This window comes from Aquarana catesbeiana, linkage group LG01 (genome assembly GCF_042186555.1).
Source record: "Aquarana catesbeiana isolate 2022-GZ linkage group LG01, ASM4218655v1, whole genome shotgun sequence".
NCBI classification, from domain to species: domain Eukaryota; kingdom Metazoa; phylum Chordata; class Amphibia; order Anura; family Ranidae; genus Aquarana; species Aquarana catesbeiana.
The window spans coordinates 536,769,224-536,782,338 of record NC_133324.1 but is presented as its reverse complement, the minus strand read 5'-3'; the positions used below and the strand labels follow the sequence as shown (position 1 = coordinate 536,782,338).

Sequence of the window (13,115 nt, the reverse complement as noted above, 5' to 3'; positions counted from 1 at the left end):
GACCAAACTATATGTCTAGGTACAGGCAGTTCGTACGACTTAGCCGGTAAGGCAGGCTTTGTTGTTCCGGCACCTTTAAAGGTGGCTATTGGTCCTGGATTATATTATTTTATTTGGCAGTGCTTCGCCCCTGTCTTTCAAACCATTTGGTTATTACTCCTGATCTACTTATATCAGCATGTATTTCTTTTTCTTTTTCCATTTTTTTATGTTGTTTATTTGGGATATTATCAATACTTGTTACTTACTTCTGCATTCCCCGGGAATATTAGGACAGTTTTTTGATTATATGATTCATTATTTATTGCCAGATTTGGCTGCCCTCAGTCATCTGCACGTGAACCACAAAGGTGTACCCCCCTTTTTGGGAGTTTACTACATCCACATTATCTGCACAATTACATAAGAGGTTCACTCTTCTGCAAGGTATTTTTTTTTTGTTTCTTCTGTGTGTTTTGACGTCCATTTGTCTATCTTCTCTCGTACAGACAAGCGTTTTTTAATTGTATTATGTATGTTATTGTTATCTGAATTTCTTTTTAAAATGAGTATGTTCTATTCTAGACAGTGAAATTCGTTCTCTCCTTTGCTATCTCTGAATACCTTGATTTAATCCTGAAGCAGCCTAACGACGAAACGCAACAATGCACAAGGGCTCACTGTATACTCTATATCGTATACATGATTTTTAACTTTTGAATGCTCTATTGATGTATTTTCATAATAAACATTGTTATTCTTTTACATGTTGCTATTTGTTTCGTATGCCTTTAAAGTCCGACCTAGGGATACTTATTAAGTATCCCTCTCTTTTTTATTTTTTATGTCCAGCTTTAGTCTGCTTCTCCATTTTCTCTTTTGATTCACATGTATTGTTATATACTGCTAATGACAATGCACTCTCACTGGTGTCACATTCAACCAGCAATGCAGGGTGGTAAAAAGAATGACTCTTTTTAATCTTTGTCTCTCTCTTTCCTCCACTCTTCTCTTTAGGTAAATGGTTGCTCCACCCACTGCTTAGGCCACATGGGGTTTTCCTAAGGCATTCCACTGCAAGTTATGTGATAGCTGTTTACTGTCGCCCCTTAGTGTGACAAGTTCCAGAGTGTCCATAATTTCTGTTTTCTACTATATTGTACAAATCTTAGCTTGAATCCCATTCGGGCCTTTCTATCCCTTCTAATAGGGCTATATGTGTATCCAGTATTGTATTGTGCCCTTCAAATTACTCTTGATAGAGCAATAATCTGCTTTACTAGTTTAGCTATATTTTTCTGGTTTTCCAGCTGTATTGTATTGAAAAAAACATAAAGAATAGAAAAAAACAAAGGAAGGAAACTCACATTCAGCCCCGACTCTGATGATCGGCTTTGCTTCCTCCGGAAAAACAGACATCCCAAGACCTCCCATTATCACAAGGAAAAACCACACGAGCCCAGAGTGTAGGTGCATGGTACACAGGCCAATTAAATTCTACAATACACAAGAAAGAATAAAAATATTTACATATACTATACAATCTTAGGTCTTACAAAAGAGGGTTGGATTTGTCCTTTACACTGAAATGATGGGAAGATATATTTTTAAAAGGGGTTTAAATGGCTTTTGCCAATGAAAAAGCAACATAAAATAGCCCCGAAAGCAATAATTAAGTCTATCGCCACCCCTGAAGGAGCTGCTGGTTACATTTTGGGGTCTCTGTTCTGCTCCTCGACTCCGAGAACAACCTCAGCCCCTGGTACACCAGGTTGAATAAAATTACAACACAAGTGAGAAATACCTTTCACCTGGCTGTGGAAAATGGCAATAAATGCACACACACCTGTTTAGTGGTAAATACGCTTAATCTGTTGATTGACTATTATAGCATAACAGTTAAACCGAATTGAACACACTCAGCAGGCAGGTTAGCAATAAACAATACATATAAACTTTAAATGCAACAAGGGTACTTATAAATCCACACTAGGTTTTGAATGCACTCAAACAAATAGACAGAGGTATAGTACCCCTTTAAACTGGCCAGCAGATAGCGCTTAAAGGTAGTTACAACTAGGGGCAGTTATTAGTCCTAAGTTTCGTTGGAGCTCGTTGGCGCACATTGCGCCCTTCAGTAAGGCCTGCAGGCAGTAGAGCTATGGGGTCACTGGTTAAGTAGCTCCTAGTGACTTTATTCCCTAGCAGTGGTAGCAAGTATTGTCCACAAGGCCCGCTCACCAGCCCCGCTAACACTGATTTTGTTGCCCCTCCGATCAGGCGCCAACTCGCTTAGGTTGCTTAGGGTGACTCTGGCAGGCAGCATGGCAAAGACAGCATCCCGGGAGTGGTCCCGTCTCTCCACAATCTGGTCCCAGAACTGCTTCCCCACCCTGTAATAGCTTCCAATGGCTTTCTCAGGCTGACAATCTTGGGCACAGTTGTTCTCTCCTCACTGTCTCTGCACTGTCATGTCAGAGCCTTTTATTTTCCTGGGCTCCTAGACTCTCTCTCTCTCTTCCTATGAAATCACTTTAGTCTCCCCAGCTCTTCCTGAAACTCCCCCTTTTCCCAGTGTCCTCTCTGTCTGAGTTTTTTGGAAGGACAAGTTAGCATCTCCCTATCTCCATCTTGTGGCCAAAAGGAGAAATTGCATGACAATAGTCTTTCATTGGTCCATGACAACATGCCTGCTACACGCTTCCCCCACCAAAGAACCTTTGGTCCCCAAAGGAAGGACAGAGTTCATAAACATATAATGTCCACAACCTGTTACATGCTTTTAAGATACAACGGGAGGCAAAAAAAGGTTAGTACCAATTGCTTGTAAGAAAACAAGCAATTGGCATGTGCTAAACTTGTAGTGGGAAGGGTCAGCGTGTTGTGAGTTCTTTGAGAGGTATAGATAGCTTCCTCAGAACTTTCACCTAGAGCAGGGGTAGGCAACCCCCGGCCTTGGTGCCGCAAGTGGAACATGAAGCCTCATTTGCTGGCACCCGACTCCCTCCCCAACAGCAGAGCAGTGCAGGAAAGTGTCAGTGAGACACTAATGCATTCCAATCTCACTATTCCCCATGCCGCACCTGCACTGAGGGGGAGGCACTGTGCCCCCACACATTGTAAAAGATGGGAAAATTGATTGATTATCTAACTTTGTTGTAGCTGCGATCGTTAGCTCTTGTGATGGGAAAGAGATTGGGTGCAGTTCTGCTAGGGGGCGATCCCTGTGTCTGGGAGAAGGAGGACTGTGATTGGCCACTTCCAAAGCCAATCACAGTCCCGCTAGCCCCACCTACCTTCTAGAGGAAGATGACTCACTTTGTTGCCACTGTTAATCTCAGAAAGAAGGAATTTCACTGTGATTGAGTTGTTCCTCTGGCCTGATGTTCTGCCCCCTGACACAAAGCTTGTGTCCCTTCTGGTGCTAGTTGAGTCCACTCTTCAGAGCAAGCCCCTGCGTCATAGGGTCTCCTCGACAGGGCATCAGCATCCCGGTTCCCGACTCCTGGACGGAACTTTAAACTGAAACAGAATCCTGATAGAGTGGCCAACCACCTGTGCCCAGTTGCATCCAGCTTGGCGGTGGTAAGAATATATGTGAGCGGGCTTTTATCGGTCTTGACTACAAAGTCTGCACCATGCAAGTAGTCTTTCAACTGCCTACTTCAGAGCCAAGAATTCCAACTTGTGAGTAGGGTAGTTTTTATCAGCAGGTGCAAGACTTCAGCTCACATAAGCAACAGGCCGCAGGTGTGCATCGCGCTCCTGATACAGTGCCCTGCCTAGCCCGTCTCAACTGGCATCAACATGCTGTTCATACGGCTTGGTTGGATCAGCATAAGCCAGAACAGGAGTATTCGTTAGACAAAACTTCAACTGCCGAAAGGCTTGCTCACACTGGTTGGTCCACTGGTCTTGGATTGACTCCTGAGGCTCCCTGGACCCTCCGGGTTATCTAACCGGCTTTTTCAGATTAGGATTCTCGTCAACATCCTCATTCTTCAATAATTCATTAAGGGGCCGAGTTACTTTAGCAAATCATTACACGAACCTTCTATAGTATGAGCAAAATCCCAGGAACAACCTAAGCTCAGTGACATTGGTAGGCCTTGGCCAAGAGGTGACAGCTTCCAACTTCTGGGGGTCAGTAGCTATTCCTTCAGCGGAGACAACATGGCTGAAGTAATTAACTGAAGGCTGGCAAAACTGACATTTCTCCAAGGACAGCTTCAAACCCTCATCATGGAGTCTGTTCAGGACTTTCTCCAGACATTCTTCATGTTCTTTGAGGGTTTTACCAAAGATGATGATATTGTCCTGTTATACCAGCACTTATATCAGGTTCATGTCTCCTACTGTCTTCTCCATCAGTCTCTGAAATGTTGCCGGAGCGCCAGACAGACCCTGAGGCATTGTCATGGTTATGCAATAGAGGTTGTTTGTCAGCATACCTGTTTCCATGTGTTCATCTCCTAAGACCAGCTGTCTCTCACCTGACTGCTTTTATTAACTCTCCTCTAGCATGCCTCCACCCCAGCTCCTATCAGAGAACTCTATATTAACCTCTGCACTGCAGGTCAGCCCTGCTGATCAACATTTGTGTGTTTGGCTTCCTGTTCCTGCCTGCCGTGTGCTCTACATTTATTTCTGTTACCGACCTTGGCGTGTTCTATACTATTCCTGTCTGCTCGTGACCCTGACCTTTTGGCGTGTCCCCGACTATCCCTGTTTGCCTATGACCCTGAACCTTGGCGTATACTCTGTTGTCCTTGTCTGCTTGTGGCCCTGACCTTGGCTTGTTCCTTACCTGATCCTTCTGTTGCCTACTGTGGGTGTGAGCTGGGGGACCCTGGGGGTCGCGAGCTGGAGCCAGTTGCAGCCCAGTCCATCCTCACCATCAGAGGCTCTGGTGAAAACCTGCTGGCTCTTAGACTCCACACCCCAGGGAATCCTACGCTCTAACCCCGGTGGGATCCGTGTTGGTGTTCCAGCGACCCTGCCTTCCTTATACCCGGACTCCCATCTGCAGCAGTCAGCCGTAGGGTCCACTGCCTTGCGGTGCACTCCTGATCCCAACGTTGTGCATCTGCCACCTAGTCTCAAGGTGACCTGACAGTTTGATCAGCCATGGACCCGGCTGATGTGTCGCTTCCTGCAGCCGATCCATTGCAGGGCATATTTCGCAGACTCGAGGCCCAGGAATCTAATCAGACTCAGGTGATGCGATTCCTTAAGGATCTGGCTTCCCTCTTCTAGCAGCTCCAGGCCTCCTTGGCAAACCCGAACCTGCAGCCTCAAGTACAATCAGCAGCTGCACCTATCGCACCAGTCGCAGCCACACATTCATATTCACTGCCACCCCGTCCCGTTTTTCTGGGGACTCCAAGGCCTGCAGGGGTTTCCTCAGCCAATGCACCATTCATTTTGAGCTCCAGCCTCAAAACTTTCTGTCTGATCGGGCTAAGGTAGCCTATATCATTTCCCTCCTCTCTGGTGAAGCTTTAGCTTGGGCTGCCCCCCTGTGGGAGAAGAATGACCCGGTGATTTCCAGCCTGCCCGACTTCTTGAACTGTTTCGTAATATCTTCGAGGAGCCAGCTCGGGTTTCTTCAGCGGCCAGTGCCCTTTTACGCCTTCGCCAAGAATCTTGTTCAGTGGGACAATATGCGCTTTAGTTCCGTATTTTCACAGCTGAATTGAGCTGGAACAATGAGGCCCTGGTCGCAACCTTTTTACATGGCCTCTCTGACCGAGTGAAGGACGAATTAGCAGGAAGAGCCATTCCCGCCGGTCTGGACAATGTAATCTCCTTGTGTAATCAGATTAACATTCGTTTCCAGGAGAGGCCCCTAGAAAAAATACGCCAGCACCCTCTAGGTCCTAGTCAGCCAGAACTCTTCCCCCGTCGCTCTGTGGGGCGTCCTCTGCCTGCTGAGGAACCTATGCAGCTGGGCCAGATTAGACTAACCCCCGAAGAATGTGCTAGACGCAGAACTTTAGGCTTGTGTCTTTATTGTGGGGGCAAGGGTCATTTTCGTAACTCCTGCTCACTACGTCCGGGAAATGCTCAGGGTCTAATACGTTTGGAAGGTGGAGTATTGGACCCAGAAACATCACCTTCTCGTCTTCTTCTTCCGGTGTTCCTCCATGTAGGCTCTTCTCCCCAATCGGTCCTAACATATCTGGACTCCGGGGCTGCCGGCAATTTTATGGACTGGAGAACTGCTTCCTCTATGAAGCTTACCCTTTCTCCCCTCGCTACACCGCTGGTAGTTTCGGCAATTGATGGCACTGTGCTCCCAGGGGGTCCTATACGTTTCCAGACGCTACCTATTAGCATGTCGGTAGGGATACTCAACCAGGAGTGGATTTCCTTCCTCATTCTACCCAAGGCCTCTACCCCCATTGTATTGGGCCTTCCTTGGCTACAGCTCCACTCTCCACATGTGGACTGGGTCTCTGGGCAGATCCTGGCTTGGGGTCCTTCGTGTTTCTCGTCCTGTCTTCTCAAGGTGGTCCCCAAGGAGAGACTTTCCATTGCTACCACATCCGTATCTTCTGATCTTCCCGCGGCATACAGCGATTACCGGGATGTGTTCTGTAAGAAGTCTGCTGAGGTGCTTCCTCCCCACAGATCTTTCGACTGTGCCATTGACCTTGTCCCTGGAGCAACTCTGCCCAGGGGTCGTACCTACCCTCTGTCCATTCCAGAGACCCAGGCCATGTCTGAGTATGTCGCCGAGAATCTGGAGAGAGGTTTCATCGGAAATCCTCGTCGCCTGCAGGAGCAGGATTCTTTTTTGTTGCTAAAAAGGATGGTACCCTCAGACCCTGCATTGACAATCGAGGGTTAAACGCAGTGACCATCAAAAACCGATACCCCTTACCTCTAATATCTGAGCTATTCGACAGGTTGAAGGGGGCTTCCATTTTCACCAAGTTGGATCTCAGAGGTGCATACAATCTCACTAGAATACGGGAAGGTGACGAATGGAAGACTGCGTTTAACACTAGGGACGGGCATTACGAATACCTGGTTATGCCTTTTGGTTTGTGTAATGCTCCAGCTGTGTTCCAGAACTTTGTCAATGAAATCTTTAGGGATCTACTGTACCAGTTTGTTGTCATATATCTGGATGACATTCTCATCTTTTCCGAAGATCTGCTTGCTCACAGAAACCATGTCCGCACCGTTCTTCAGTGCCTTAGAGAGAATAATCTCTATGCCAAACTGGAGAAATGTTCCTTTGAATGTCCTGAGGTCCTGTTTCTGGGATGTTTTGTTTCTAGCTTGGGTCTTCGCATGGATCCCGGAAAGGTCTCGGCCATTACCAACTGGCCCCTTCCTGCTAGCCTCAAGGCCACACAGCGCTTTCTTGGCTTCACAAATTATTATAGGCAGTTCATAAGGAATTACTCTTCCATTGCTGCGCCTATTATCGCTTTAACCAAGAAGGGTGCGAATGCCAAAGACTGGCCTCCCGAGGCTGTCTCTGCGTTTCACGATCTGAAACAGGCCTTTGTTACTGGACCTCTCTTGAGGAGACCAAATCCTGGGGATCCATTTTTTATTGAAGTAGACGCTTCTTCGATGGGGGTGGGAGCTGTGCTTCTTCAGTTCTTTGAGAAGAGACGTCAACCATGTGCGTTCTTCTCCAAAAAAAATTTCTCAGGCAGAGAGAAATTATGCCATTGGTGATCGGGAACTTCTCGCAATTAAATTGGTGTTGGAAGAGTGGCGTCATCTCTTGGAGGTTTCCCCTCACTCCATTACGATCTTTACTGATCACAAGAATCTACAATACCTACAGAATGTTAAACGTCTGAACCCCAGACAGGCCAGGTGGAGTCTCTTCTTTTCCCGTTTTAAATTCACGATTACGTACAAACCTGGTTCCTGCAACGGTCGGGCTGATGCGCTCTCTAGGTCATTTGACACTTTGGACGAGGAGTCCACCCCTGATCCTGAGCCGATCATTCCAACCTCATGCATTGTTGCCCATTCCACCACCCTGGAATCAAAAATTCCTCCTGGCAAGACCTTTGTTCCCACAGAGCTAAGAGCTAAGATCCTTCGTTGGGGACATGATTCCAAGGTGGCAGGTCATGCTGGGTTCCTCCGGTCCTTCCTGCTCATCAGTCGTCTCTACTGGTGGCCTAACCTCCGCTCGGATGTTAAAGAGTACGTTAAGGCTTGTCATGTTTGTGCTCAGTCTAAATCTTCCACACTAGCCCCTGCTGGTCTTCTCATGCCCTTGCCCATTCCTAAGGAGCCCTGGTCTCACATCGCCATGGATTTTATCACCGATCTTCCACTGTAATAATACAGCCATTTGGGTGGTAATCGATCGGTTCTCCAATATGGCTCATTTTGTTCCTCTTCCTGGTCTCCCTTCTGCCTCTGCCTTGGTTCCCATTTTCGTACGAGAGATTTTCCGCCTTCATGGTGTTCCTTCCCATGTCGTTTCGGACAGGGGTGTTCAGTTTACGTCCCGTTTTTGGAGAGCCTTTTGCAAATCCCTCAACATTACTTTGGATTTTACCTCTTCTTACCATCCCCAATCAAATGGCCAGACTGAGAGGGTTAATCAGGAGTTGCAGGTCTTTCTCCGTACCTTGGTCTCGGCTCATCACGATGATTGGGCATCACTACTTCCGTGGGCAGAGTTTTCCCACAACAATCATGTCAACGTCAGTTCTCAGAAAACACCCTTTATCACTGTTTATGGAAGACATCCTCAACTCCCTCTTCCTATGACCTGTTCTTCCGACATTCCAGCCTTGGCTACTGTTCAGGAATCATTCAATTTCATGTGGGCTGACGCTCATGATTCCCTCCAGAAAGCTGCCAACAAATTCAAGAGTTTTACTGACCGTCGCAGGCGTAAGCCACCTTCTCTTCAGCCAGGAGACAAAGTCAGGCTCTCCACCAGGAACATCAAACTCCAGGTTCCTTCTGTCAAATTTGCCCCAAGATTCATTGGTCCGTACACCTTAACTTCTAACCTGAATCCGGTTTGTTTCAAGCTCCAGATTCCCAAAAGCCTCAAAATCTCTAACTCCTTCCATGTTGCCCTTCTGAAGCCTTTAGTCCTCAATAAGTTCTCTCGTCCTCTCTCTACCGCAGCGCCGGTCTCTGAGGATAATCAGGAGTACGAGGTTAGCCAAATTTTGGATTCCCGACTCTGTAGAGGCATTCTCCAGTACCTCGTGCATTGGAAGGGGTTTGGCCCTGAGGAGAGGTCATGGATCAAGGCTTCTGAGGTCTTTGCACCTCGTCTGTTGAGGAAGTTTCATTTGAAGTTCCCCTCTGAACCTGGTCCCAGGCGGGGAAGGGGGAGGCCTCGTAAGAGGGGGGGTACTGTCATGGTTATGCAATAGAGGTTGTTTGTCAGCATACCTGTTTCCATGTGTTCATCTCCTAAGACCAGCTGTCTCTCACCTGACTGCTTTTATTAACTCTCCTCTAGCATGGCTCCACCCCAGCTCCTATCAGAGAACTCTATATTAACCTCTGCACTGCAGTTCAGCCCTGCTAATCAACCTTTGTGTGTTTAATGATACTAAGAAATATTAGGGAAAACGGCGCTACCGGAAAACCTGTTTGGCTCAGCCTATACAGGGGAACGTTATGCAAACGTTATTTTTTGATTATCACTCAGATCTTCAAGTTAGTGTACAGAAGAGATTCAGTGTTATACCTCCTGATATAAAATACTAGGAACTGTAAGAATTGCAGTTCAATGGCTGGGGTGTATGCGTATGGGTCAGTTTATACTTGTATGCCTCCTACATGAGTGGTGGTATATCAGAAGAAACCCATTATGCATCCCATATAGTCCTAAGGAGTCTGTATGCTTTCTCCAAAGCCACAAAATACATTACCACTGTTTGCACATTAGAAGCATAATATGTATAGCAAAAAAAAACATATAGAAACCCAATAAATTAATTCCTGTAAGGGAAAAAGGATTACATGCACAGTGGGTGTATCTAGGGATCTCAATATTCATACAGTTCATAAATGGTGGTAATAATAGGAGTATGTAGCAAAGTCCCATGCTGTTCATGCGACAATCAGACACATATTTTTAGGAGTGACTTTCGTGTATACAGGGTTGAACGGTGACTTCTGTGATCCCCCCTTAAATTGCTCACTCACCAGATGTCGGAACCCCTACAGGGGTATCAGGCCTGTACTGTTACACAAGGGCTTTGCTGCTGGTTGCTGCTATGTTCCAAGTATTTCCAATTTGCATGCTGCAATTACTCCTTATATGTCAGAGAATAAAGAAAAAGGGCTTCCATATTGTGATACAGTCCCAAAAAAATATTTTTATTTAAAATAATTTAAAATCCAAAGCCATAAAATAAGAAATGTAAAAATAAAGTTCAAAAAATTACTTGAAAGAACGCACAAGTCCAAAAAATGAGCTATCCTTCACCCACCCAATGACCACTGGGGGGGTTTGACGCTCCAGTGTTTGGATGTTGTGCTCAGTCACTGTCCTCAAAGTGGGTACAGACTTGGGGGAAGCAGCGATCAGCTGGAGATGTGCTACGTTCCTCCCACTAGTCTGCAGGAAGTGACACAGCAAGCGTGGGTCCGTCGTGCGCGCTTCGTCTCCTGACGTCTTCAGCAGCGGTACCACGCATGTGCAGACTAACATATTTATGCAAGGGGAACGCTCAGTGTGTCCCTCCCCTCTAGAGGATCGCAGCTAATCATCGCTGGACAATTCAGATAGGGAGGAGGGAAGGGCGGGTCAGAGAATTACCCATCACCCCTTGGGATGTGTATTATTCCCATTATGTATATCCAGCAAAACGGCCACCTATTAAGGCATTCATAGGAGCGGTCTGGTGTTTTCATGCCCAGCTAAAGGGGAACCATGTGAAGAATGAGAAACAGACAGCCCCCAGTGGCCATAAGTGGTATAGCATAGATGCAGTATTTGTTATCATTAATAATCTGACAGTAGCTACCTTAGCATAGCAACCAATCTTAACATATCTGGTTACAAACATTACAAATCGAGATACTAATGGCACTCCTGAGTTACAGAGTCACATAGAATGGCCTAATTATATAGAGGTTGAAAGTGCCCTCAGTGTATAGCAAGTGCATCATATTAAAACATAATACCTACTGTGCTCAAATTTTACAGGCTAAGGAAAGGAAACCTGTTTACATACATATGTTGTGACATAGTGCTTAGGATATTGTACATTACCATAAAGAATACTTATTTATAAGTCTGCTATTGTATGGTCATAATTCTGTCACTATGTATAATATAAGATTTAAAAAAAAAAAAAAAAAGAAAAAATTGAAGAGGGGACATGGTAAATAAATATCAATGTATGTGTACCCCTGTGTAAATGAGGATGGTGAACACATAAAAGTGTTTAGTGGAATAGTAGTGGTGAAGTTGTCCTAACATAATATGGACATAATGGACAGTAATAAAGGTGAAATAATCCTAATATAGATATGTAGACCTAAAATACAATTGATATATCCACAGGGACATAATGTGTATATTAAACCCTATGTTGTACCATAGGTCACTTGGTATAATACTTGGTGCATGTATGGTCATAGTGTACAAAAAGGAATGTGCCTGTGAACAAAAATAAATAAAGGTGGCATATTAATGCCTTAAGTAGCCTGTGCATGCGCACAAATAAGTTTCGCATTGGAAACGTAGGGTATTGAGTGTATCGCAGATATATGAGAGTAGGTGACCCCTACCATTGATATGTTATAGTCATTCAAATTGTTATAAGGGGATGAGGCCTAAGTGTCCCAAATCCCAAGGTAGGAGAATACCTAAGCTGTATTATGGATTGGCGATAAAGCAGTTAAGGTCTATATCTAGGTTGAGGCCCCTAGGGGCCAGGGACCCCAACCTATATATCCAAGCTGTCTCGTTTTGCGAGACGAGAGTAGTCATGTTGCCCCCCCTCCAGTGTTCTTTAATGGAGTCGATACCATAAAAAACAAGGCCTGATGGATCCCTATTGTGTACTTGGTCGAAGTGGCGTGACAAGTTGTGCTTAGGGAAGCCCTTCTTGATATTCTTAATATGTTCCCTTATCCTAACATATAGGGGCCTTGTGGTTCTACCCACATACTGGAGGTGGCAAGGGCATTCTATAACATATGTTACATGGGTGCTATGGCAAGTAATCAAATTTTTTATCTTATATTCTTTCTGGTCAACTTTAGATCTAAACGTTTCTTTTTTGCGGGGCTGCTTTTTGCTAACCCTGCAGGGCAAACATTTTTGACATTTATAGAACCCTCTGAGATTAGGAAAGATCTGTATCTGTTTGGGGGGGTTGATGACATTGTGGACCAAGTGATCACGAAGGGTGGGGGCCCTCCTATAGATGAAATTTGGTTTGTTGGGAAGTATTTTGGTTAGTATTCTGTCTTCCTTAAGAATGGGCCAGTATTTTCTAAAGATGTGTTCTAAATTTTTGTATTGGCTATTGTATCCCGTTATAAATGCTAAATCCATCGCCTTGTTCTTATTCCGATTTTTTCTGAATAGGTTGCCTCTGTCCATACCAGCTACTTCCATTTTTGTCTGCATCAGCCTTTCCATACTGTAGCCTTTTTCATGGAACTGTTCAATCAGCCTATCTGCTTGTGTTTGAAAGTCTTCCATGGTGTCACAGTTTCTGCGTATTCTTAACAGTTGGCCTTTCGGAATATTTTGTTTCCATTGTGGGTGATGGCAGCTGATGGTAGGTATATAACCATTTTTGTCTGTAGCCTTGAAGTAGGTTTTGGTGTATAGCCTATCTTCATTTTTGAAGATTTCCAAGTCTAGGTATTCAATTTTTTCATGGTTCCATTTTCCTGTAAAGGTGAGCCCGTATTTGTTGATGTTCAAGTTTTTGAAAAATTCTTCCAGCTCTTCACCCGTACCATCCCAAACAAAGATAAGATCGTCAATGTATCTTCGGTAGAACTTAAGTTGGGGGATGTTTCGTTCATACAGGTATTCCTCCTCCCACATATTCATAAGCAAATTTGCAACGCTGGGTGCATACCGTGCCCCCATTGCAACACCTTTTTGTTGAACATAATAGCTCTGATTGTGCCAGAAGTAATTGCAGCTCATA

General features: G+C 45.2%; 1 protein-coding gene across 4 annotated transcripts in view; it reads right to left on the bottom strand.

Annotated features, from left to right (window-relative positions):
* SEMA6B (semaphorin 6B) overlaps window positions 1-13,115 on the bottom strand; it is a 1,880,978-nt gene that overhangs the window by 1,685,215 nt on the left and 182,648 nt on the right. For all 4 annotated transcript variants that reach the window (XM_073594847.1, XM_073594838.1, XM_073594868.1 and 1 more), the window contains one exon: window positions 1,347-1,476. In XM_073594847.1, the coding sequence (XP_073450948.1) occupies window positions 1,347-1,476 (130 nt within the window). The remainder of the gene's footprint in view (window positions 1-1,346; window positions 1,477-13,115) is intronic.